The sequence below is a fragment of the Cajanus cajan genome, chromosome 3, assembly GCF_000230855.2.
Source record: "Cajanus cajan strain Asha chromosome 3, NIPB_CcT2T_4, whole genome shotgun sequence".
In the NCBI taxonomy this organism is placed as follows: domain Eukaryota; kingdom Viridiplantae; phylum Streptophyta; class Magnoliopsida; order Fabales; family Fabaceae; genus Cajanus; species Cajanus cajan.
In genome coordinates, this window is record NC_138519.1 from 78707496 (window position 1) to 78734001 (window position 26506).

The 26506-nt window shown below is 30.3% G+C and overlaps 1 protein-coding gene across 1 annotated transcript; it reads right to left on the minus strand.

The window, feature by feature from the left end:
• Positions 1-11313: 11313 nt before the first annotated feature.
• On the minus strand, positions 11314-18546 carry LOC109816580 (cytosolic endo-beta-N-acetylglucosaminidase 1). The gene is made up of 11 exons (XM_020381649.3): positions 17934-18546; positions 16979-17116; positions 16075-16184; positions 15875-15986; positions 15676-15783; positions 14951-15063; positions 13969-14050; positions 13366-13446; positions 13059-13108; positions 12466-12601; positions 11314-12158 (listed from the first exon to the last, which is right to left on the minus strand). Exons 1-11 carry the CDS (start codon positions 18438-18440, stop codon positions 11436-11438), a joined length of 2160 nt encoding a protein of 719 aa, XP_020237238.1. The 5' UTR covers positions 18441-18546; the 3' UTR covers positions 11314-11435.
• Positions 18547-26506: the final 7960 nt, after the last annotated feature.

The following is a 26506-nucleotide window of genomic DNA, read 5'->3' on the forward strand; positions in this document are numbered from 1 at the left end:
AAAGGGAGGAGGCACCACAATCACAGTCCGATTGGGCGACGCCTCGGGCACGGACTTGGCCTTTTTGGCCTGCTCTGGACGATCCTCGGGGCTCTTTCTTTTGTGGCTATCCTTTTTCCCTTTGTCCTTCTTTTTCTTACGCTCCGGCACAGGAGGAAGTCGGTCATCAGTATCCTTTCGGGGGGTGTGAGCAGGATCCGAGGTGCCTACACCTCCAGCTTGTCGGACTTGCTTTGCCCGAGCCATAAGGAGTTTTCGGATGTTCAGCTCATCGGCACCGCTGGTCACCATGATTCCTGCAAGAATAATGAGGTCAAAATCAATAGGAATTAAACTCACATTCCAAATAGGACAGATAGCATACCTATCAGGTCGTTCCACCAACGTGAAGATTCAACCACATTAATCAAAGCCCTAGTCGGCAAGCACCGAGGAAGGCGAAGTAATAACTTCAGGTCATTCCGCTCTTCGACCGTCAGCATCTTCTTCGGCACCACGTCGTAAGGCCGAGGGGCACGAGTCCAGTACAGCGGGAACAAACTTTTATCATCCTCCCCAAAGAAAAAGCGCCGTCCATTCGGCCTGATAGTCACCCGGAAAAATCCCGCCTTAAAATTCTTATATGACGAGGTAAAACTGTCCAACAGTAGCCGATCACCCACTCGGCTCAAGGAGAGCCACTTCGCCAGTATAGTAGGTCGGGAAGAGTAAAAATATAGAAAAAGGAGTGGAGAAGGCTTGATGTGGATACACTTACACAAGTGCTTAAAACCTTGCAATTGCGCCCAGCTATTCGGATGCAATTGAGTAGGAGCAACGTTCAACACCTTCAGCTCCCCCATGGTAAACTCATCAAACGGCAGCTTTACCTTCAGGTCCCGAACGAGGCAGTCGTACATATAAAATGACTCCATCTTTGCGCCACTTTGATCTAAACAAACAATGTCTAGGTTCGGGAAGGCGTTATTTCGGCAAGACCGAACTCCAATTGGATACGACTCCTCCTTAACATCAAAATTTAAGCATTTTGTATAGTCCAGCAGGTTTGTGATCATAGTTGTGTCTCGGTAACGTGAGTAGTAGGAAGTTACCTCCCCATTGACCCACTCGTAACCGGGCACATCAGAGGGACCATATCGTTGCCGATTCGAGACACGCTTCGTCTTTTCCTGAACCTCTTCACTCCCGCTAGTAGAGGTTTCCCCCGAAGAAGAAGCACCTTCATTCGGTCCATCGGCATCAATCGGCAGCCGAACGGTACTTCGATGACTTGACTCACTGGACGATGTCCCCTCGGATGACGACGACCGAGAGCTGACGGCCGAAGAGCTCGTAGAAGTATTAACCATGATTATAAAAGCTTACCAATTTCTTTGCAGAACAATTCCTAGTCAGATCGGCTTCGGAGATCTTCGGCTACCCCAATTCGGTTGAGAGCAATACGTGTGAATGACCCTACCACTCACCTATTTATAGGCTCATCAAATGGGCGGGAAAATGCAACTTTTGAATTTATGTAACCGTTCGATTCACACAATCCAACGGTTACAAATGTGCAACCGTTCACCTTACCAGAGCCACTGTCTCCATTTTACCCTTAAAGAAAGCTCCATCTTTCTTCAAGGCTCGGGGCAGTGTACAGGTAGGGGGGTCGGCCACCACCCTGTCGGCCACTGAATGGCAGAACCGGGCAGCCGAATGCCAATCGGCCACCTGGATCGGCCTATCGTCACTTGTTACCTTTAATTAAGTAATTAGGGGTTAATTAGTTGATTAGGGTGTATTACCTAATACGGTAAGTATGCTGCGAGGCCCATGGGGTCCGGGGCCCATAAATGACAGTATAAATAGCTCAGGACAAAAGGTAAAGTCACTGTTCATTAATTATCCTAGAGATTCGAGCTTGTCCTGACTTGAGCGTCGGAGTGCCTTTTGCAGGTACCAACCCCCTCTTCAGTGTATCGGATTACTGGGTCGGGAGTCTCGTTCGGTCTTCGGACTACTAGAAGACTTAGTGTGCCCATCAGACAGGTACAAGTTTAAACTAGTTTATGGATATTAAAAATATATAATATTAGAGAAATTGATAAAAAAGAGCTTCTATACATAAATTTATATATAAGCTAATTTTATCTTATAAATAAAACCGTTAATACACACATAAACTTTTGAAAGAGTCTACGGCAGTGATGTCTATAGCCCTACTTACAAATTTTTTTTTTCTCAAAAAATTTATGAGAGAAGTTAACTTAAAAGATGCTCTTAGTTTCACATTGACAACCTAATCAAAATTTGGTTAATGAAAATAAAATAATATATATATATATATATATATATAATTACTAATATGCTCTCACTTTAATTTTAATCAGAATATATTAGTAATCTATATCAAAACTTTTGTAGAATACGAATTAGAGGCTCGTCACCATTACAGGTCATAACATGCATCGTTTCCTCCTCGATATGAGGTACTTCAAGAAACACAAGGTCCAAACAATGGCACATGCGCATTTCCTTTGTGGCGGTAAACTAGTTTCAACGTTATGCCAATTAAGTTCATGATTAATTATGATACAACTATCTACATCAGTCAAGACTTATGTTACATTTGTTATGCAAAATATGGAGAGCAATGACTTCCTTTCTGCCCCTATTCATCCATAGAGTATAAACCCTACATTTGTTTGAAAAAATAAAATAACATGCAACGAATGCTGATTCTGTTTCGTTTCTCATTTCACTGAATTAAGAATCATATCACATAAGCGAAATGGCTAATCAAATTAAATTTAAATTTTTTACATTTTTAAAATGTGTATATTTCATCCTAAAAAAACATGTTCTTTAGAAAGTAGGTTAAGAATTTAATTAAATTTTACAAAATTAACTTATAAAGTGCAGATTATTTTTCACTTATATATAAGTATATATATATATATATATTATAGTTTTATTCCTAGTTGATGTCAATGACCAGATATCTCAAATATGAAATTTGTTAAATTAGACATATGTAAATAGTTCGATAACAGTCTTATAGTAGATGACTTGATAAATTTACTAACAATTGATAATTGTTAAAATATAGGTTCAAGAAAGTAGATTAAGATATTAATTCAATCTTACAAAACTAATTTATAAGATAAAGATTATTTTCTACTTAATATTATAATCTTATTTCTAGTTGATACAAAATCTCCTACATTTTAAAAAAATTATGCATGTATTTAGAAATTAAAAAATTAAAATTAAATGTGAATTATTGTCTTCATAGTATTTAACTTAAGATCATCCCTAATTCTAAAATAAAATTAAAATTGAACAAGTATATGTGTCTCAAAGTTATATTTCATCTATAATCTATAATCTGTAAGAATATATAAAAGAGATATAGAATTTTAGTTATCACTTTTCAATAGTCAATTTTATCCATTAATATCATAATCATCTGTTCTAGTTAATCTGTTTATTTAACTAAAAAATGATCTTAACTTTAATTTTAATTTCCACTCATTAGTACCTATCATAAAAAATCAACAATAATTAATTCTTTTCTATAACCATAAACAGTTACTTTTTTCGTTCTAACATTCTACATTTAAAATTTTAATTATTTATTATTGATCTTTTATTTGAATTATTTTATATTTATCATTTATTTTATAAAAAAATAGGACACGGAATACTTTGACCATACTAGATTTTGTAAAATGTTTGATACTACGAAACTTTCTAACTACCCCTCTGTTCGGTGCCAGAAGCGTGGAAGAAAAGAGTAACGCGAATAAGATGTTATTCTTTTACCGGTTTTATAGATACCAAATATGGTAGAAGTACGGTAGTTAATCGATAAATTTTCTTTAATGAAAATAAATTAATAGTCTTTAATATGTGAAAGAAAATTCATAAAAAAATATATATATGTGAAAGATAAATATTATAAATTTTTAATCAAACAGTTTTTATTTTTATTCTTAAAATATCATGTCAATAAAACAAGAAGCAAAAACTATCATTATGTTTTTCAATACCAATTAAGATTCAAAAGTCCTTTGTTGACGATTAAAGTGCATTTCTACGTGGTTCTAATCTGAACCAAGATAAAAATATGTTTTCTGCATTAATTATACATAACAACCAATGTAAAAATGTGAGGTGGAATGATAATCCTGTATTAGTGTAAGTGAATAGCTATTCTGCATGAGTTTTATACTTTTGCTTCTTCGATCTTGTCTGTGGATGGCTTTTTTAAAAAAAGTGTCTCTTAAATATCTTAATTACATACTTTTCCACTTTAATCTTATACGCTGAAAATATATTTCTTTCACGTCACTAGATTAGTGCTAAGAAATTATTAAAAATTCGAACATCATTAAGTATATATCAATAATCTCAATTAATCACTATATCATATATATATATATATATATATAAGTTTTTTAATTTGAAAAAAAATTAATAATACATTTAATTATACATCATATATAAACTAGTTAAACATCATATGATTCAAAATCACTCAATAATTTTTCGTATATAGCAGTCATAATAAAATGCGGAACACTAACAGGATATGAATCGAACATTCTAGCACTTGTTTATTCTATTAATACAAAACCAAAAATTCATTAGTATTCAACCAAAGTCAGGGATAAATAGAAAATTACTACGATTAAAAATTAAAAATAGAAAACTAGCCATGTTTTATTTGACCTTAACACATCGTACTCCATTGGATATGATATCACTGTTTCGTGTTTTTGTACGTATTCACGATGTTACTTTCGGCCACTAGCCTATCTTTCAAACTATCGCATACTTCATGTTTATTCTTTTGAAAATTTTATACCAATAACTGATTTAACTAAAATATACAATGTATATAAATAAAAAGTAATTTTTTTATTTTATGAGCCAAATTTATAGGAATGGATCATCCTTAAACCATATTTTAAAATTATATTCATAAATCATAAACAATTATTATTAAGTTTATCGAATACTCACTCATTATCAAACTATTGTGAAATTATTTGAGATATCTGATTATGGTCTTTCAATCAATTCTCAGTTTATATCTGAACAGATGTCTAAAGATTTTTTGCTTTCACTTTCATATCTCAACTATGTGATTCCTGGCAGACTAGAATCTTCTAATCATAATAGAAAATGTTAAAAGTAAGATTGAGGTTTAGTCATTTGGATGAGGGACTTCTATTCTAGGTGGTTCACGTGGGGGGCTGTGAAAGAAAATGCTGAGTTAATGGGATGTGCACAACATATTATATGAGCTAGATTAAGGTTTCTAAATTCATCCCTCCAAACAACTTAATGTCGAAATCATAGCATTATCTTAAGTGCTCAAGAGGAAACCAGAAAAACCTAATAGTGGGCGACAACCGACTGCTGTTTAATTAATAAACGCAGAGAAAGAAAAAAAAAGGGTTAACAACTGACTTAAAAGATTCCTCATGAGTTTTGTTAGATGTGAAACATTATATAGTCAAACATGAATTTTCATTAATATCTCTACCTAACCCTTGTCTTTATCTAGCTGTATACTAGTGACCCTATCCTATACCATTGGAAACTAATCAGTGGCGAACCTTCTTTAATTAGGATTAGGAGGGGTCCCCCAAAAATTTCGTGTGATTTTGAGTTCATTGTACTTTATTCATTTTTTTTTTCACAATCAAAGTTCATCTAAAGTGCTATTGTTACAACAACCATGGTCCATGACGCAAATTACCATGGTACATGACGCAAGTTACCTTAGAAATTGTTTAAATTAACTTAATTTGAGGTAAATTTTAACATTAAAAACTTATAATTAATTGTTGGAGATTTTATATCTAAAAATAAAATTATAATAATTTATAAATAAATAAATAAAGAATAATTTTCGTCTTACAAATTAATTTTGTAATATTGAGTTAATGTTAAACTATTTAATCTAGTAACTAAGAGTAATGAAAGTATTTTTTAAAAAATAATTTTTTTTAATTGTTTCAATCATAAGTCAGTATCCGAGAAATTGTCCGTTTTGACATTGGTTGGACTATTATAATTTTATTCTTTAAAATGTGTTTTGATGGATTAAGGAGGGAAAATATTTATAAATTATCGTTAGTCTCAATTCTTAAGAGACATGGAATTTTTTAGGTATATTGGAATAATCCCTCAGTCGAGACTAAGGGGCAAGAATGACTTAAGCTCTTCTTCTGGCATTAATGTTCCAATCATAAGTCTGCTGTCATTATTAGGGTCACCGCATCCAAGATATTGTCCACTTTGACGCTAAAAAGAAGGCCTAAGTCACTTTTTCCTTTTAGTCATGACTAAGGGACTAGTTCTGATATATCTAAAAAAATTCTACATCATTTAAAAATTAAGCCTAAGAATAATTTATAAACATCTTTCTTTCTTAATTCATTAAAAACACCTTTTTAAAGATAAAATCATAAAGACCTAACCAATGTCAAAACGAAAAATATCTTGGATGCTATCACAACGAACTTTCATTCTCAATCCTCAATTAAATGATAAATTCTAGGGGACTCGTTTTTGTAAGGGCATCTTCAATGGAAGTAACTCATTTGAGTTGTTTCATGCATTGAAAAATGAAATAAGTGGTCCCTAATGTGCCATGTCAACATTAAGTAACTCAAACACAAATTTACTCCAATGGTAAGAAACTTTAAGAAATTCAACTTTTAGAATTTTTTTCTAATCATTTATGAACCAAATTTAAATTTTTTATCAAAAATGATAATTGCACTACAATGAAAGAAAATAAATTACGAGAAAAAATACACAATAAGTAGATATTAAAAATAAAATAAAGCAATAGTAAATACATAAACACTATACGAAATTAATTTTCATCATTATTATTTCTGAAACGTTCCCAAATATGTTCAATAAAATCTGCTTGAAATCAACCCCAAGCGTGTGGTTCAGCGGTAGGGGTTGATCCACGCTTAAGCAAGGTCAGGGGTTCGAATCCTGCCTTGTGTATGCAGTCGCGTTAAATCTTGGGGCCAGCTATCCCACCCTTTGAGGTGCCTCCAACGTAGCGAGGAGATTAGTCACTGCTATCTGCTTGAAATCTTATACGGAACAGTTGCTTGAGGAAGCAACTCTCTCTCTTCTTCAAGCAACTCATATTGTCACGTCAGAGTCCTCCAATAACAAGAAACCGAGGATTGAGTCGCTTTATGGGACTAGCAACTCCCATTAAAGTTGCTCTAAGTTACAACTATTTGCAATGTTTGTGTCAGAACTCAGAATTTGTTTCAGTTAGGAGAGTTTGAAGCAATGGTTTGTAAATTTATGTTATTAGGTTGAACAGTTAAAAAAAAGACTTCATATGATGTATCCGTAAACAAATATATTTATCTTGAATTTACTTTGTAATTTTTTGCTTATACACATATTAAAATACATCTTAAAATAAATAATAAAAGTAATAGTAAAATGCTGTCTCATTTTGTTGTTCATAATCATATTTTTCTTTTATCTATTTTACTTCCTTTCAATGTTAATTAGCACCACGAATCAAGGTAATGTTCTGGCATCTATTTAGAATAACGAATCAAATCGAGTCGAAAATAGCTTAAAATTTAATTTAATAATTAATTTATTAAAATTTAATTTATAAATTAAATAAATTAAACATTAACTAAACATTGATAAATAAATGATTTAAATTTAAGATATATAATCTGACTTATTTGATTTATGAATTAACTCAATATATAAATATATAATTTATATAATTAATTTTTTATTTAGTTTTAATTTATTAAAATTTGAAAAATCTTTAAAACTTAGTTGTAAATTAATAATGATATAAGAAGTGGACACCTTAAGGTTTCATAGATATAGAATAGATTTTCTATTATTTTACATAAGGTGAATATTTGGATACAAATTTAAAAACGGTTTTGAGAACTTTTTTTACTATAAAATACTCTATATTTACGATAGATAAATTCTTAGATGCGCTTATAATTTGTATCTAAATAGATTCTATACAGGCTTTGGTTATAATTATTTTTTGGGATCATACAATGTAACCTAGCAAAGCTAATAAAATAATTTTTTAAAATTTTTTTTAAATAATTATTTTATCTAAAATCTATTACTAAATTAAATTTTTTAAATAAACTTAAATATGTTTTTAGTCCTTAAATTTAAGATAAATTTGTTTTTAGTTCCTTAAATTTAAAATTGATTTTTTAGTTCTTGTAATTTCAAAATTTCTTATTTTAGTTCTTATATTTAAATTTTGTTAGAAAACCTGTTAGATATTTTGTATTAAATTTACCTACTAACATTTTTATTAATGAAAACATCACATTAAACCCAACTGATAATGCATAATTGCTTCAATTGTATTAAATTTACCTACTAACATTTTTATTAATGAAAACATCACATTAAACCTAACTGATAATGCATAATTGCTTCAATTTGTCACTTTTAGATATATATATTGTGTGTGTGTGTGCGCGTGTGCGTGTGCGTGTGCGTGTGCGTGTGGCTGTGTGTGTGTGTGCGTGCGTGTGTGTGCATGTGTGTGTGTGCGTGTGTGTGGGTGTGGGTGTGTGTGTGTGTGTGCGTGTGCGTGTGCGTGTGCGTGTGCATCTCTCTGTGTGTGTCTGTGTCTGTGTCTGTGTAATTGGTGACTTAAGAGACTACAATAACATTTTTAAAAACTATATGATTAAAAACAATAAATTTATATTTGAGAGACTAAAAATAAATTTATCATAAATTTGAGAGATAAAATATATTTAAATCTTTTGAAATATGTAGGATTCAAAAATTTGAACCATTGGTTCATATGATTCAAACTAATAACCTAAATTGAGTTATTCTCAAATTTAAATCGTTAAATTGAAAAAATAAAAACAATTATGTTGAACTTGAGTCCATTTTCAAGTTGAGTTAATTATTATTGAATTAAGTTAAACCAAACTTGATTCATATCGATTTATTTTCATCTTTACTCAAAATATTTCAATAATTTTTATGATGGAAATTAATGTGATTACATTTCACAAAAATGAATCAATGATTCATTTGAGAATGTTCTAAAATCTAATAATCTATGAACTTTTTGTAACGAGTCCAAAAAACTTAAGATATTTTGGATTCACATCATTTTTTGTTGAAGGTGAACCGATGAAAGTAATAATTAGTTGCTTTTACATCAATTTTGATGTGATTCTTAATTAAACATAAATATTGGATGCAAAATCAAATTTGCACTTAATATGTAACAAATGTAATTAAACTTTAATTTAACAAACTTTTGTTGAGAAGATCAGTGATATATATATATTATATGACTTTTTTTTTTTTTACAATGAAACAATTTTATTCAAGCCAAACACAATTATTATGATACAAAATTCTTTTTCTAAATACTTAATATAATCGCATCTCTCTAAAATTTGATCAAAATAATTGATTTAGTTAAAACAACTCTATGACGAGTAATCCAGTCACAAGCGAAAACGTTTAGGTTTTTTTCAACTCTATAACTGCATTATATTTGTGGTATTTTGCCCTATTTGTCAGCTTCATGTATAAGGAGAAATAGGAGTTGCAAAGGAATTTCTGGTCCTTCAATTGTATTTTTTTTTTCAAGGATTTTACTAGGCTTTAGCCAGTAAGATCTGTATGACATTTTACTTAATTTTCAGACAAATTGACAAAGCTATGACAGCAATAACATCATAAATCACTGCCAATGTATTACCATTTTGCAAATACATAAGCTATGTCTCCTCTTGTTCTTGAAACTTCAGTGGGTCAGAGAACGTTGCAGTGAGTCAAAAGATGAAAACTAATAACAAGTTAAAATACATAACAAGACAAAGGCATGTCCCTGTCTTTGTTGTTTATAATCTGAATTCTGTATCTTTGTGTAGACAAAGAAAGTGATTATGGGAACCCGGTTTTCCTTTTGAGGGCTCGAGGAATAAATAGGATAATACTTCCAAACCAAAGGTTGTTTTGGAATTTAGATGCCCCTCTTCACTTCTCTTGGTCTTTCTTCTTTCTCTCATTTAAGTCAGATATAAAATTTATTTGAAAAAACGTCTAAGAGAATAAAATAAAATAATTATTTTACAAGTTAAAATTAATTTATATATAAATTAACAATATGTTTTGGAAAAGTTAACATGAGAGAATTTATATAAATTAACTTGTAGAAAAATTAGTTCATTTTTATGTTTTTAGTCCCTATTTTTCATGTGATCATTTTTAACTACTTTTTATTTATTAAAATGTTAAGTGACTATTATCCACAACTATTTGCATTATCATGTTGGTATTTAACATCTTTAAAAAATTATCTAAATCCTTAAAATAAATGTTATTTATCTAGTTAAAATAGTTGTTAGAGACTAAAAATAATGAATTTAAATTTTAAGGAGATAAAAATTAAAGAAAAATATTTTACATGAATCAAAATCAAAATTTTCTTATTTTAAAATGTTTATAAATATTAGAACAATAAAAAAATGCATAACTTTTTTTTTTACAGAAATTAAATCAAAATTCACTTATTTTATAAAGACTAAAAACAGATATATATTTTTTCTATTTTCTTCTCTCATAAAGTGTTTAGAAAAATTTGTCCAAATAAATTTATAAACTATCCTTCTATACCAAACAAATAAACATATGAGAATAAAATAAAGCCTGCACCATGTTGAATTTGAGGCAATGTACATATTGATCTTAGGTTTTCCACAACCCCATGTGGGCATGAAAAAAGATGTTTTGTAAAAAAATTCTTGCGTTTTAACTATGTCACACAGTGTGCAACAAAACCGTGCTGTATCCTACTGGAGAGGAAAAAATGGCAGTTCCATGATCTTGAATGTAACTATCGATAATAAAATTTCCATATATAATGTGAACACGAATAAAGCTACCTTGTCAGAAAAAACACAAACATTTTAACGTCAAAGTACAAAGATAATGTTGCAGACAGAGTCACTTCGTAGAATAACTGCAGATAATTCATTCAATATTTTGTACAAACAAATGATTGAGTAATATATGTATCAACCGTGTAAATAGTTAATGATTAAAAAAAAACCGTGTACAAACAAATAATTAACTGACTAAGTAATATATTTTTTATGACCCAAGATTGACCCTGAAATCATTAAAATCAAGAAAATCCTTTGTTATAGGGGACATTCCTTCAATGGACGTATGCTATTTCGGTCCTGTTACCTGTATATTGAGCATTAAATTAGGAAGTATGGATTTAATAGGCGAAACTGAGAGAAGTTTTGTTGCATACAGCAGCATAAACTTGAATTATTCAATTCTGGTACAACATTCTAATAACAATTTAGGGACCTTCTTTTATTGGAGAAATAATTTTACATATTAATGACAACTTAGGAACCTTCAACCTCCAATTGATAATATGGAGACTCATCCAGTTCCTGAATTGTCCCATCTACACCACAAACTTGTATTATAAATTTGAGACTAGAAGTGTCTGAAGGAATATCGAGGTCAGAAACATAAAAACAGTTTACTTCTGCTACTCCGAGGTACTCCTTCACATCCTCAAATGTTGTACGTGCTTGTTTTGATAATTTCACCAAGTACAAGTTGTATTTTAGAAATAGATAATTATTTCCATTTTTCAGTTCCCAAGAAATTTTAACATCAAGGGTCTTTGAACCCAGAGGGTCTGATGTCCATTTTATGCAGCTACCTTCAACTTGCCAAGAAGAAGACATAGGAAAATCTGACTTATAGTCAGAAGTCTTCATTGTGATATGACCAAGAAGTGCAAAATAATTTGATGGGGGAGCCAGAGTTTCATCATTGCCAGTTGATCTGTGTTGATATCGTATTTCATTGAATGGTGAATCTGATCTATAGCACACTGCATGTATTTCTGATAAAGTGTATCCATTCATTGCAACTACACCTTCATTTATAACCCAACCAGAGGATAATCCCTTGTGTTCACGAGTCATGATTACTTTGCTGAAATTGCTTGAGAAATGATTCACTGCATGGGATGTGAGAAGTATAGACGCTCTTTGGTTGCTGGTAGAAGTGAACTCGAGCTTAAGTCCCAATGAAGAATTGCCATCTGATTTAACCTGCATTAGTTATTAACTTAACGTGTGAAAGAGGGATCAGTTAGGGATATAGTACATAGATAATCATTTCAATGAATTTGACTGAATGTAGATTATATATTATACCATTGATCAAGATAAGACAACCTAATTAATCAGGTTCAGTTCCTATAGGGGGACTAATTGATTTGTACTAAGAATTGAATTAGACTGCTGCATTGGCAGCTATTCCGGGTAATATGAGTAATGGCATTCTTTAAACCAAGGATAAAAGATTGACGTGAAGTTTTTTTTTTTCAGCAATAATGATAAAGATGTTATAGCTTACAGAATAAATGAAGTGGATAGGCAACTCGCTCAAAAGAAACTCTCCTTGAAAGATTTTCCTCTCAAAGTAAGTTTGATCTTCAAGAGATCCTCTGAATGTAATGTTTCCCCCTCCATTATATGATGCTTCCTTCAAGCTGCCATTCAAAGCAATATAATAAATACTTTAGATCATCTTAGGACTAGCATTGAAATGTGGTAATTCGATATCTCGTGTTAAAATGGAAGAATAGAAAAGAAAGGAGACATTCAATATTATGCAAGGTTTTAGTATTATAGAAAAGTATATAAACATACAAAGTAACTTCAGGTTTCACCGAGTAATGATAAAGAAGTTTAAGGGGATGGGAAAATAATTTAAGATTAATAATAAGTCGTACTTCTAGCTAAGATAAATCTTAAATCATGAAGCAAAAAGTTTCTACAAAAAATTTTATTCTCACACAGTCTCATTTCACACATGAATTGTTCAGTGTAGCCAAACGCTGTTATAGACTATTTACTTTAAACAAACGCAATATGTGATATGCACATTTTGTCACACTTCTCAGTTACAGGAACATTATAAAATATTAGATATGTATCATCACTTACTCTACAGAAACTTGAATAGAATTTGTAGGATCAGCAGACCCAAGGAGTGGCTGCACACAAATATTTGAGTTAGATTACAATAAATCTCTTAAACCAGTATGACAAATCTACAATGTTACACTGTATGTGATTTTCCATTATCATAGCGATAGCGATGTTATTTAAAATTAGCCCTAATTGTAGAAATGGCAAAATAGGAATTCCAAAAAAGAGCATATAATCTCTTCTAGGTCATCTATCCAACTATCTATGGTAAATGGTTGAGCCAACAATAAGAAAGAATGATTATCAGGCGCATTACACATACCTGAAAGCCTTGGCAAGACATGTTGCACCAGCTAGCATCTGATACATTGTCACCATCAACTGAAATATGATAACCACGTCCCTGAAAGTAATAAAGATATGATATATTTGAAAAATAGAATGGCAACATTTGAAAAGGTTATGCAAGTATTTGATCAAAAGTGAGATTGCTCAGAAGGGATATTGTTGAGGTTATTCATTTTTTGTAGAAGATTGCTAAGGTCTTGTTTAGGCTTGTAACTTGTAAGATATCCTGCCGAAAATTATTTCTTTGATGGAAGGTTCGATGCTAGATTTTGTGTTGTTCACCTCTACCTTGCCAGTTTCATGTGCACTGAGCTAAAGTTTGTTTTTATGGATATAAAATTTTTCAGTCTACCCACCATTTGCCTTTTGCAGTTCACAAATTATTCTTAGAATCACTTTCACTGAAATTAAATTAAAAATAAGTCCTATTGAATTAAATGTGCAAAAAATATCTTCAAAGTTTTATTAGAATGTACAGAAAAAGCAGGTGCCAAATGTACAATGGAAAAAGAAAAAAAAAACATGGTAGACAAGGGAAGAAAAACTATAAAAGGGGACAAGAGTTGCTGTTGTTAACCTGATCAAAATTAGTGTAGAATGGTAGTACTCCAGGAAATTTTTGCGGTACTCCCCATGACTTTTCCACAAGACCCCACCAACTGCAATATAATATATGGCAATAAAGCTGGTATCCATGAGTAAAAAAAATTAAGGTTCAATCTCCATCATTAATATAAAAATAGACTTTGACCATGTAACTCACACCCACCATCATAACACATTTGAAAATGCATTTTAGAATTTCTTTGGCAACACGATCTATAGGATAAAAAAATCAAGTTTCTTAAATATTTATGCTTTTACAAATATTGCAAGAGGAGTGCTAGCAACACACTGCTCCTAACACATTTACTCTCATTTGTTAGAATTTATTGAAAACTACAAAATCAGAGGAAAGATTCATTAAATAGGGTATGAGAACCACCAAATTTTGTGCTTTCCTATAAATTTCAACCAATTAGAAAGAGTGTATTTAAAAGAGTGTATTGCCAGCATTTCTCATATTGCAATACATGACTTCAGCAAGTTCAAAGAGGATTATAAAATAAGGTTCTCTTTGGGAATCAAAGAGCTAACAAACTTGAAACTGAAGTTATGCCATGTAATCCCAGAAAGAAGAGAAGAAACAAAAATGGAAGGTTTTATTTCAATGTATAAAATTAGTACAGAAAAATTTGAAGCTTAAAGATTCTATCAGAATGAAATCAAAACCTTTGAAGATGTTGAAGAGAAATTTCTGGGGAAACTATAATTTATATTCATCTTTTTCAAAAGGATTCCTTCTTATAAATATTTAGAATTGTAGAGATGGATTGAATTCATCATTTTTCTTTTCATTTCACCTCTAGCCATTGTGCTCCATTTCTGCATATACAATGTTGGCCACTTCTGCCGCAAGATTTTTTTCTCAATATATTAATATGCATCAACTCAGTTAACCTTGTGATAGCAAAATTCCAATAATTTTTCAGGTATTGTAAAATAGGTACCAAAATTACCTATTCTGAGCAGTTGCAAAATCTGGTGGTTGTTTTGTCTCATGGATCCATCCAGGAGCAAATATTGCAGCAGAGACATCATTCTTTCTTAGTACATCAAGAGCAACATTTACCTGAGACATCCATGAGAATAAAGCAAACATCAAAAACGACAAAGAGATAATTACCCAAAAAAGGGAAATAACACAAATATCCTATTCACTTTACCAGTCACGTACTACACTTGTCCAAAATTATTTGGCAGCTCAAATTTCCCAAGTCCAACAAGTGCTTTCATAAATAGATTTCAAATGCAAATTACTATATGAAAACAAAAGTAAGTGATAATTGTCTTTTTTAGTGAAAGGATATCTAGTTACAGGCAAGTTGGCTGCTTCACCAAGGGACAGGGTTCTACATGTGGCAAGAAACTTCTTTGAAGGCAGTTAATTATAACAATAAAGTGCATCCACTATATATTCTGCAATAGCCAAAATGAAATCAATGCATTCTGATGATTGAAATGTCTAGAATACTGTGCAAAACCATATTTAATCATAACTGTTAATCCTATTAATGAAATGGAATGTGAAGAACATGATGTCAAATAAGCATGTTCACAAAGAATATACATGTCTGATGGATCAAATTCAGTTTCTGACCTATGTTCCAGCCATGAAAATTAAAAATTATTTCCAAACAATTTCAAAATTGGGGTAGCAGACTATATATCACAGACCACATACATTCCACTGTCCACCACCATATGTGTTCCTTCCAAACACATCAATTCCCATGTACACATCGAACTTCCGATCACTGGCAACAGAAGCAGAGAGCCTTGGATAGTCTTCCTACATGGTACATTTTAGAATTAACTGAGGACAATGACAATTGATTGAACAGTAGCGTTGCACAAGCATGGCAGGGAAAGATAAGCAATACCTTCCATGTATAGTTCACAAATATTCCATCACATATATCAAAAAATGGTTTATTATGTTCATTTAATTGATCTTGCCAATTCAATTTACCATCAACTGTAACGCTGTCATACCTACATGACCAAGAAAACACATCAAAGTCAACGTTTGGCACAATCCATGCAAAAAAGAAATAATTTCTGACTTGTCTCTAATACTCACCATAGCACTAACGATCCAGGCACAGAAGAATGCATTGTTAATGATAAATGGTCTACAAACTCTTTCAAATTAAAAATTTGATCCTGATCCAAATTTACTTCCATATTTATCTGCAGTTAAATGTTACTAGTTGAATAATCGACAAGAATACCAGAAATGCAAGGTTGTAAAGTATGAGAAAAATAGTTAAGTTTTATTTTGATTTTTAGTATAAATATGCATAAAATATCTAGTATGATTTACTTCATAATGTCAATTCATTGAGAATATTTAACAAAAGTCTAAATATGCATTGTTTGTGAGAGACGGATCTACATTGCACAGTCTAGGGGCACTTGCCCCCACTAGATTTTTATTTTTTTTAATATAATATATATAAATTCCTCCATAATTTAAAATGTAGTTAAAAAACAAAATATTTTATAAATATTGCTCCCACTAATTTATATATGTGAGTATTGCCTCCACAATTTAAAACTTTTAGATCCGTCATTTATGAAGCCATTTATAATATTTCCAGTGAAAAATTTTTCATCTACAAACTTGAGTTAAAAAACAAATCCTAGTTATTGTTCTAGTAAAATCTCTACAATATTATTATCTCCCATTATTTTCTGAGAGATTTATTTTGATATCAATCACGGCAGTATTAAGATGAAACACTGTGCCCCATCAACTTAAGAGCCCAAGCTCAAAACATCCTAATTTATTAAATTTTACACTATATCTGTGTTTGGAGCATCTGATGCACTAGTAGTGCAGGTCAACAGTTCATTTATTAGTTATCAGTCGTAAAAGGAAGTGAATGGAAATCAAAAATCAATTTAATTATACATTATAGAATTTAAATATAGTAATAGATGAATGTAAAACTAATAACACACAGAGATAATGTGTTATTTACTAGCCACCCATCGAAGCCTAACGCAGCAGCAAGCTCTGCCAGACGTTCTGCATACATCTGTGCAGTTTCCTTTGTTGAAAGCAGTGTATCACAGGCAGCCCTTCCCTCATCCCACTCAGTGATGAAGGTCCCCAACACCTGAAATATTAAAGGAACAAGTATGACCAAAGAATAATCTATTCGTTCCAATTAAAGCATGAGCAATAATGGGTCAGTTTGGATAAATTTCTCTAGAAATACTTTTAAGAGGGAAAAATATAAAGGAAAAATGAAATAAATTTCTCCAAAAGTTAAAATAGTTTATACATAAACTAATTTGTTGAAACTCTCTTATATTAGCATTTATGAAAACTCTTTTTTAACTTATGTATAAGTTCAATTTAGCTTATAAAGTAACTTATTTCAAATTTTCTTCCTATTTTTTCTCCTAGAAGTATTTTTGGAAAAATTTATCTAAACGAGTCCATTTTCATAAATATCTCCACGCAAGAAACAAACTCAAATACCATAAAGCCTGAGCTCCAATAAAAGAGGTTTACAGTTATCAAAGAATCTCAGATCACTTGACCATTTAAACTAAACCAACTGTATAAAAAAATAAATGACCTTAAAAATTGATTGCTAGTAAAGCTGTTAGAGATGTACATTCACAAGGGATATGACCAAAACCACATATATAATTGAGGGGCATCCCAACTAGTAAGTTCACTTTGGGAATAAGTCCAAATTCATATTCTAAGATATTATCAACATTAATCTTAGTGATTGATATTGGACTTATTGAGTCATTTATTATCGGAACATCATTAGCTAATGATATGACCAATATCGTGTGTATAAGTATTAGACCATTGTTGACAAGTAATAGGGTCAAAATGATGTATATAAGTGAGCCACATCTCTCACTGCATACATATGTGTTCTAGAAAAGAGCAAATTCTGTAGAAGAAAGTACCTTAACACCATGGCGATGAGCTGCGTTAGTCCATGAAGGAGGGGGAAGAGTAACGAGAGTGTGTGAAAAGTAAACAAAGACATCGATCAAATGCCAATGCCAAATGGCATAAGCATCGGGGTTAGTGCCACCTTGAATCCACTTATCATCCAAGTAGCCGCCAGCCATGTCATGGCACACAAGCAATCTGCGCCTATTGGGCAACGAAGAAGAATTCCCATTCCCATTGATAGGAACCGAAGCTTTGTTGAAAGGGTAGTGAAAGGACTGAAAATAGGAGCGAGACTCCAACTCCTGAAGGGTTTTGATTGGATAAGAAATGGGCACAGAGGGTTCAGTCGGTGGAACTTCCGAATCAGAGGGTCCAGACACTGACTCGGATTTGGGGTAGGACATGGTCACGAATTGCCACAGTGTCTGAATTTCTGCAATGAAGAAACGTATGATGTGTCGAACGTTGATTAAGAATTGGCGATTTATATAGGCTCCGAGAAGCCGTGGAATCATCCCACACACACCAACTATGGTTATGTTTAAGCATTTTCTAGGGTAGATGCTTCTTCAGCTTAAGCATTCACTTCACGTTAACCTGTTTAACTCCAGAAAGATAAATTATTGAACTGCCCTAGTATTTGTTAGATCAACATAATGTCAAGAAATAATAATGAAGTTGTCAATTAATATAAAAAAAAAATTGTACTATTGTTGGATCACAAATCATCCCGTATATAATAACTTTATTAATTTTTAAAATAGCTTTTTTTATATAAAACTGGATTGGATGAGCTTATTTTTTGTGAATTGTGTATTAGTAATTTTTATTTTATAAAGTTGAATTAGATTTATAATTATTTTTTAAGATAGTATTAGAAATTATCCTAATAACTGATGTCAAATATATCAAGTTACTTATTATTAAGTATTTGATTATTTACAGATGTCTAATTTTATAAACTTTATTTTTGAGATATCAAATTCTCAACATGAGGTGAATGTGTTAAAAATTCACATCGATTAATATATGATCAAATTAGTGTACATAAATAGAATATAATCTTACTTTACAAATGGTTTAATAAAGTTGGGTGAATTTGTTGTAAATATTTATTTTTTATGATAATTTTATCATAAATATCTTTATATATAAATAATATTAAAAAATAATTTGTTACTGAAAATAATTATAAAAAAATAAGTATATCAAGATTCTTATAGAAAATAATTATAAATAAATAGATATATCAAAATAAAAAGAAAAAAAATGATATTATATAGTATTTATATATTATATAAAAATAAAAAAAATTAGATAAAAATATTTTAATAATTACTAATTATTATTATATTTTCACAATATTATAAAATAATTTGTTATTAAAAATAATTAAAAAACAAATATATCAAAATAAAAAAGTTTAGATAAAAATATTTTAATAATTACTAATCATTATCAAAATTTTACAATATTAAAAAATAAAATGATACTGATAATAATTAAAAAAAACAAATATATCATAATAAAAGAAAAAATGGATAAAACTAAAGAAAATAACTTACTCCCTCCAATAAAATTTCCTTCAATAAATATGTTATTCCCTCTATTAACTCCTTCGTAAATATTTTATATATAAATAATTTACTACTAAATATAATTATAATATATATATATATATATATATATATCAAAACTCCCACTTAAAATAATTAAAACAAACAAATATGTCAAAATAAAAAAACTGATATTATATAGTTTATATATTACATCAAAACAAATATACCAAAATAAAAGAAAAAATTGAATAAAAATATTTTAATAATACTATTTTTTATTCAATTTTTGTAATATTATAAAATAAACTGATACTAAAAATAATAAAAAAATATATATCAAAACAAAAATAAATTGGATAAAAATATTTTAATAATTATTAATTATTATTAGTTTTGGAAACATTATAAAATAAAGTGTTACTGAAAATAATTAAAAATAAATATATCAAAATAAAATTACAAATTTGGATAAAATTATTTTAATAAATACTAAACATTATTAGATTTTTGCAATATTATAAAATAAAGTACTATTAGAAATAATTAAAAAAATAAATATATTAAAATGAGAGGAAAAATATGGATAAAAATATTTTAATAATTACCAATTATTAATATAAAAATAAATAATTAACTTATTTATATTCGTTGTAAGAGTTTTTTACTCAAATAATACTATTTTAAAAAATATACCCAAATAGTAACCGTGTAAATTTATTTTCTCAACTAACACTTTTTACTGTTCACGTTCCAAAACGGGTCGTTCTGATTCTAGAACGGGCCCTTCCAGATTAAAAAAATAACACATGACAAATGAATCAGAACGGACCGTTCCAGATTCAAAAAATGCACATAAAAAGTGGAACCAGAACGGGCCGTTTTGAATCCGGAACGGGCCGTTCTGGCCTACAGATTCAGGCTTCTTTTTTCTTTCTTTTTTCTTTCAATTTTCACTTATCAAATACCAAAACTCAGTGACTACCATCAGGTGATTAAATTTATTGAATATTAACATTATAAATATAATTAAATAAATTTATTAAAATTAATTACAACAATAAAGATCAATGATGGCGTGACCAGGAGTGTGACAATAGGAACAATTTTTTACACGATTATGTTATTCTCTCATGTCCATCTTTGTTCTAATCCTGTTGGACTTTGGCCGACCCTTGAAAGTTCTTTTACGTTCTAGATTTGGCCACAAAGTTGGAAGAAACGCAACATTCGAGAGAAGTTTGACCCACTGATAAATTTACAATAAGGCTAAATGAAATGTGGTATGATTGCAACAAGTTTCAGAAAGTTCATATCCCTTGCTCGCATGATTCGCTGGGAGATTTAGAGTAAGGCGTGACCAAGAGTGTGATAATAAGAACAATTTTTTACACGATTATGTTGTTCTCTAATGTCCATCTCTGTTCTAATCCTGCTGGACTTTGGCTGACCCTTGAAAGTTCTTTTGCATTCTAGATTTGGCCACAAAGTTGGAAGAAACGCAACATCCGAGAGAAGTTTGACCCGCTGAGAAATTTATAATAAGGCTAAATGAAATGTGGTATGATTGCAACAAGTTTTAGAAAGTTCATATCCCTTGCTCGCATGACTCGCTGGGAGATTTACAGTAAGGCTAAATGTAATGTGGTGTGATTGCGGCAAATTCTAAAAAGTTCATATCCCTTACTCGCATGTACTCGCTTCATGCTTACATGCGCATCACGACTATTAAACTTACATATCTCTCATATATACCTTACAATAAGTTGTAAAGTATATGAAAGTCAGTTTGGAGAGCTCCGACATGAAGATTATTGACCTACTTACACTGGTCCAACTTTGTGACCAAATCCAGAATTCAAGAGAACTTTCAAGGGTGGTCAAAGTCCAATAGGATTAAAACAAATATGGATATTACAGAACAACATAATCAGTTTCTACCACCATTGATCTTTATTGTTGTATTGAATTTTAATAAACTTATTTAGTTATATTTACAATGTTAATATTCAATAAATTTAATCACTTGATGGTAGTCTTTAAGTTTTGGTATTTGATAAGTGAAAATAAAAAATAAAATAAAAAACCTGAATCTGTAGGCTAGGACGGCTCGTTCTGGTTCCACTTTTTATGTGTATTTTTTGAATCCGGAACGGCCTGTTCTAATCAATTCGTCATGTGTTATTTTTTAATTTGGAACGGCCCGTTCTGGAATGAACGGTAAATAGTGTTAATCTGGAAAATAAATTTGCACAGTTTCTATTTGGGTAAATATTTTTTAAAATAGTATTATTTGAGTAAAAAACTCAAATCATAAACATTGACAAAAACGGTACTAAAAAAATTATTAAAATTCTTAAATGGCTTAACTCAAATTTTTTGAAACGTTTTTATTCAAGAATTCTTAAATGGTTTAAATCATTTAATTAAAAAATATTACGTTATTAATTAACATTAATAAAATATTTTATAATATTATTTTCTAAAATATTATTATAATAATTTATTATTTACTCTAAAATATTTATTATTTACCTTAAAAATATTTCATAACACAAAATTATAAATAAAAAATAAGTAATCACTATTAGATTTGTGTTTTAAAAAAATAATTACATTCAGGATTTTAAGAATCAAAATATATTTTAATATTTTGTCATCATAATTAAATAATTATAGTAATTATATTATATCATAAATAATTAGTAATAATTATTAGATTTGTGTTTTAATTTTATTACTAATTACTAATATTTACAAATATTGTTACTAATGATTATTAATTATTTTTCATTTCAAAATTATTTTTATATATTTAAACATCTCATATCATAATCATTAACAATCAAACTTTCATAACAGATAAAGTTTCATTCAACCAATATTATTTTCTTTTAGAGTGGAAAAAAAAACTTTTATAGCAAACAACATTTCTAAAAATTGGATCGGAGATTGAGTTCAATAATATTAAAAATGTGTTATCAAGTATGAAAATTATTCTTCTCGATCAAAAGATAACAATTATTATATTTTATACACATTGTTATTATCAATTTTTAATTATATAATCAATTAAATATCAAATTACTCAATTTATCAAAATAAATTGTATGGATATCGAATCTAGTTTGATTAAGATATACAAATCAGAATCATTTGTGTCAACCAAAATCAAATTACAATTTATTTATACTATTAGTATTAATTAGTTGATTGTAGAAAAAAAACTGTACAAACAGTGTCTATTAAACTCAATTGAAGTTAAAACTAATTTGAGGATTACCTTATTGAGATAAAAGATTTTTTTTACTTGGAAGTGAGTTAAAAGATGTTTAATTAAAGTAATTCTTTACCAAATTTTTTATAAAAAAATACTTTAAAATAATATGTTCCCAAGTATAATGTTTTGAATTATTTTATTTGAAAATATATTTTTGAAATTATGATAGTGTTCAAACAAATACTTCTCTATAATTAAGTTGAACCAAGTCTTCTAATGGTTAATCAATCAAACATGTTTTTACATAATAATCATAAATTTGGATTTGACAATATTTCGACCATCATAATTGTATCACTATTATATTGATTATTGTTAAAAAAAACACTTCGTGTCTATATGTATGTATTTTTAAAATATAAAATAAAAGTGAGTTATTAACAATTAAAAAAGAAAAATAAAATAAAAGAAAGTTGTTAACAATATGAGTATTTTTTTAGTTGTAGTTGTATGAGTAGTTTTTGAGCGATTTTGAAAGTAGAAAAAATAAAAAATAAAAACTAAATAAAAAAATAGTAGGAAAAGAATAGTAGTTTAAGAAGTAATTCCATGAACAAAATTATCTAAATAACATGAATGCAGAATGAAATGATCTTCTTTATTATTGACATAGATAAGCATCGTAATTCAATGATTTGAATGAGATATGATGATGAATCTGAAATATATCAATTTACAAATTTAAAATATTAATAAAGAAAAGATAGTTCACCAATCAAATGAACTTCTTTTTCTTTTTCACGTGAGAATTTATATAGCTAAAATTTATACTATGTTCATGCAAGTTGTCACGCAGTGTGAAAGCGTTCGTATTCTATATGTCCCCACCAAATTCTGTTGAGAAGGAATCAACAATCATCAATATCTTATTATTACTGAAATGTGAGTGCACATATAACTTGAAATGGAGAAATTGAGTACGGCAAGATGAAAAAAGCTTCTTTTGAACTCCGAAACATGATATCAAATGGTGGTGTAAAGCAAAATTAAGATAGATATCATTTCACTTACACACGTTACTTGAGAAGATCAAGCGTAATTCAATTGAGGTTTATATTATTAAATATCTTCAAATGACAATGCTAGATACTAATCGCCTAGTCCCACCTTCCAAGTAATTTCATGTTGAGAAAACGATGGTGCTGTATATGGTAGTACGCTTCGTGACGGTGGTACTTTACTTTGATTCCCATCCAAGTGATTTAGACAGGCAAAAGTTCCATAGGAAATAATATTTAAATTGAACTTGGAGTGTAGAGAGATGTTTATGCTGTTACTTTTAAGTTTGAATGAATAGGTTGGTCACTTTGTCATTCAGTTGCTTTCAACCTTGCGAAAACTTAGCCTCCTTAATGCTTTCTAATCTTGCTTCAAAGGAAGCATCCTAATCAAATTTTAATTCAATGCTTTCATGGACAGAACTACCTCAAGGCTGGAAAAAATAAATGACTACGCGATGGACTTGACATTCAGTAATGAGTACACGACAAAATCCTTTAATATATATGACCTTCATTATTAATCTTACAAACACCAGAAGCATAATTCTAGTTTGATGCTCCAGCATGGGCAAAACTACCAGACTAATCAAAATCACATGATCAATGTATGTAAAGACTAACATGGGCAACCGATATTGGATAATACTAATCTTCATGCTGTTCATAACCTAGATTCAGATAAAAGGCTCTTTCTTCCATCCAAGACTTTGTACCTTTCCACTAATCTCTGCACTGTCACCACTTTCCATGTATAACAATTTTGTAAATGTAATTCAGTTCACTGTTGAAGGCTTAAGGTAACAATTTGTTGTAGCGGCAACCAAATGCAATTCAATCCTCTGAACTCTTCAAAGTTCAAACTCCGTTACTAGTGAAAGATGTATTTATCTTTAAAATTTTCAAAGAATGTCAGCAGAACCACATGGCAAGGAGATGCTGTAGTTTACCAGCCAAATTTGTGGTTTTTGGGACTGCTGTTCATTACAGAATACCTTTACAACACGAACCATGATATCTAGAACAACATAATTGTGACATCCTCTACCCCAACATTAATTCACAATAAATGTAAACAATAATAATTTTATTTTTCTTTTTGAGTAAATAAATTCTTTCATAGTAAACAACATCCTTCATGGATAAAATAATTGTCTCAAATATCAAAAGGTAGAAGATTCACATTCGTAACTCATAAATCATAGGAAGTCATCATGTAAGTATCAAAATTCAAGAAATCATATAAAAGAAAATATAGATTAATTCCAGCAAAGGTGGCAGTGTCTCCTAGTTAGGAATTAATTTATAAATTTCAAGTCATGTAATAAAAATAAAATAACAAAAATGTACATTTTGGTCTTTTCTCAAGAACGTTCAAAATTATAAAAGAAGAGAAAATTAAAGCTTTTAAAACAATAATATCCCAAAATAAGTCTAGCTATGCCCGATGTCACATCCTATCAGAGCATGCCCAACTGAACCCTTAAGTCTCATTACCAACATCATGATCACATAATTTAAATATATACAAGAACAACAAGGGAGTGAGAAACATCTCACTCAGTTTTAGGTGAAGAAATAAAGGTTAGATAGCACACACACAACAAATATAAATCACATGTAAACAATACACATAAATAATCAATATCACACATATATTCATTTATCATGCTATGATGTCATGGACTCGACTTATAAATGCATGCATGTGGCGTCATAAGGAAGTTTCACATATCATCACTGATGACCCTAAGGCACACCTGCACAACTGTCGGTGACCCTAAGGTACACCTGGTTAGCATATCATCAACTGTCGGTGACCCTTAGGTACACCTGGTTAGCATATCATCAACTGTCGGTGACCCTAAGGTACACCTTATTAGCATGTTACATCGTGAGTATGTGACCTCAGCGGCACACATGGAGTAATATATACATATGATGCATGTCATACAATCATAATCTCATTGACTCAATATTTAACTTATTACAGAATTTCATTTAGTACATCATGTCCTCATTTGTCATAGTCTCATAATCACAGTTTGTCTCAATAGTCCATTCTTAGATCTCATGTCATTTGTCCATATTTCACATGGTCATGTCATAAATACTCCTCATAAGGTCCACATAGGAATTCGCAGAGAACATTCTTTTTCATATTAAAACTTATTTATTTTTAACGTTAATGACATAATCATTTATTATTTCCAACAAGGAATAAAGTAGAACAAATAGAAAATCAGACAGAACAACGGTAAGAGATTGATATTATATAATCATTTATTATTTTCAACAAGAAATAAAATAGAGCAAACAGAAAATAAGACAGAACAACGGTAAGGGATTGGGGGCCAATCCGACAATCAAACTATCCAACAATTATCCCCACACCCCTGAGCGAGGTTTCTCACTCCCCCCTTTACCTGGATAAGCGGAGTTGAAACTTGGGCAGGGCCTCCTCCTCTGGATTCCCTCTTTCCTTCCCTCTCTTTCTTTCTTTCTTTCTCTCTCTCTCTCTCTCTCTCTCCTCTTTCTCTCTCTAAGATTTCACCTTCTCACTCAATATAAAATTTTCACCCCCTTGCCCCTATTTATAGGCATCCTGGCACACCCGGATACGCCCGTATTGAATTCAGAACGGCCCGTTCCGGATCCTTTGAATCTGTGCAAAATTTTCATCTGGAACGACCCGTTCCAAAATCGGAACGACCCGTTTCAAAAAGCAGAACGGTCCGTTCTAAAGT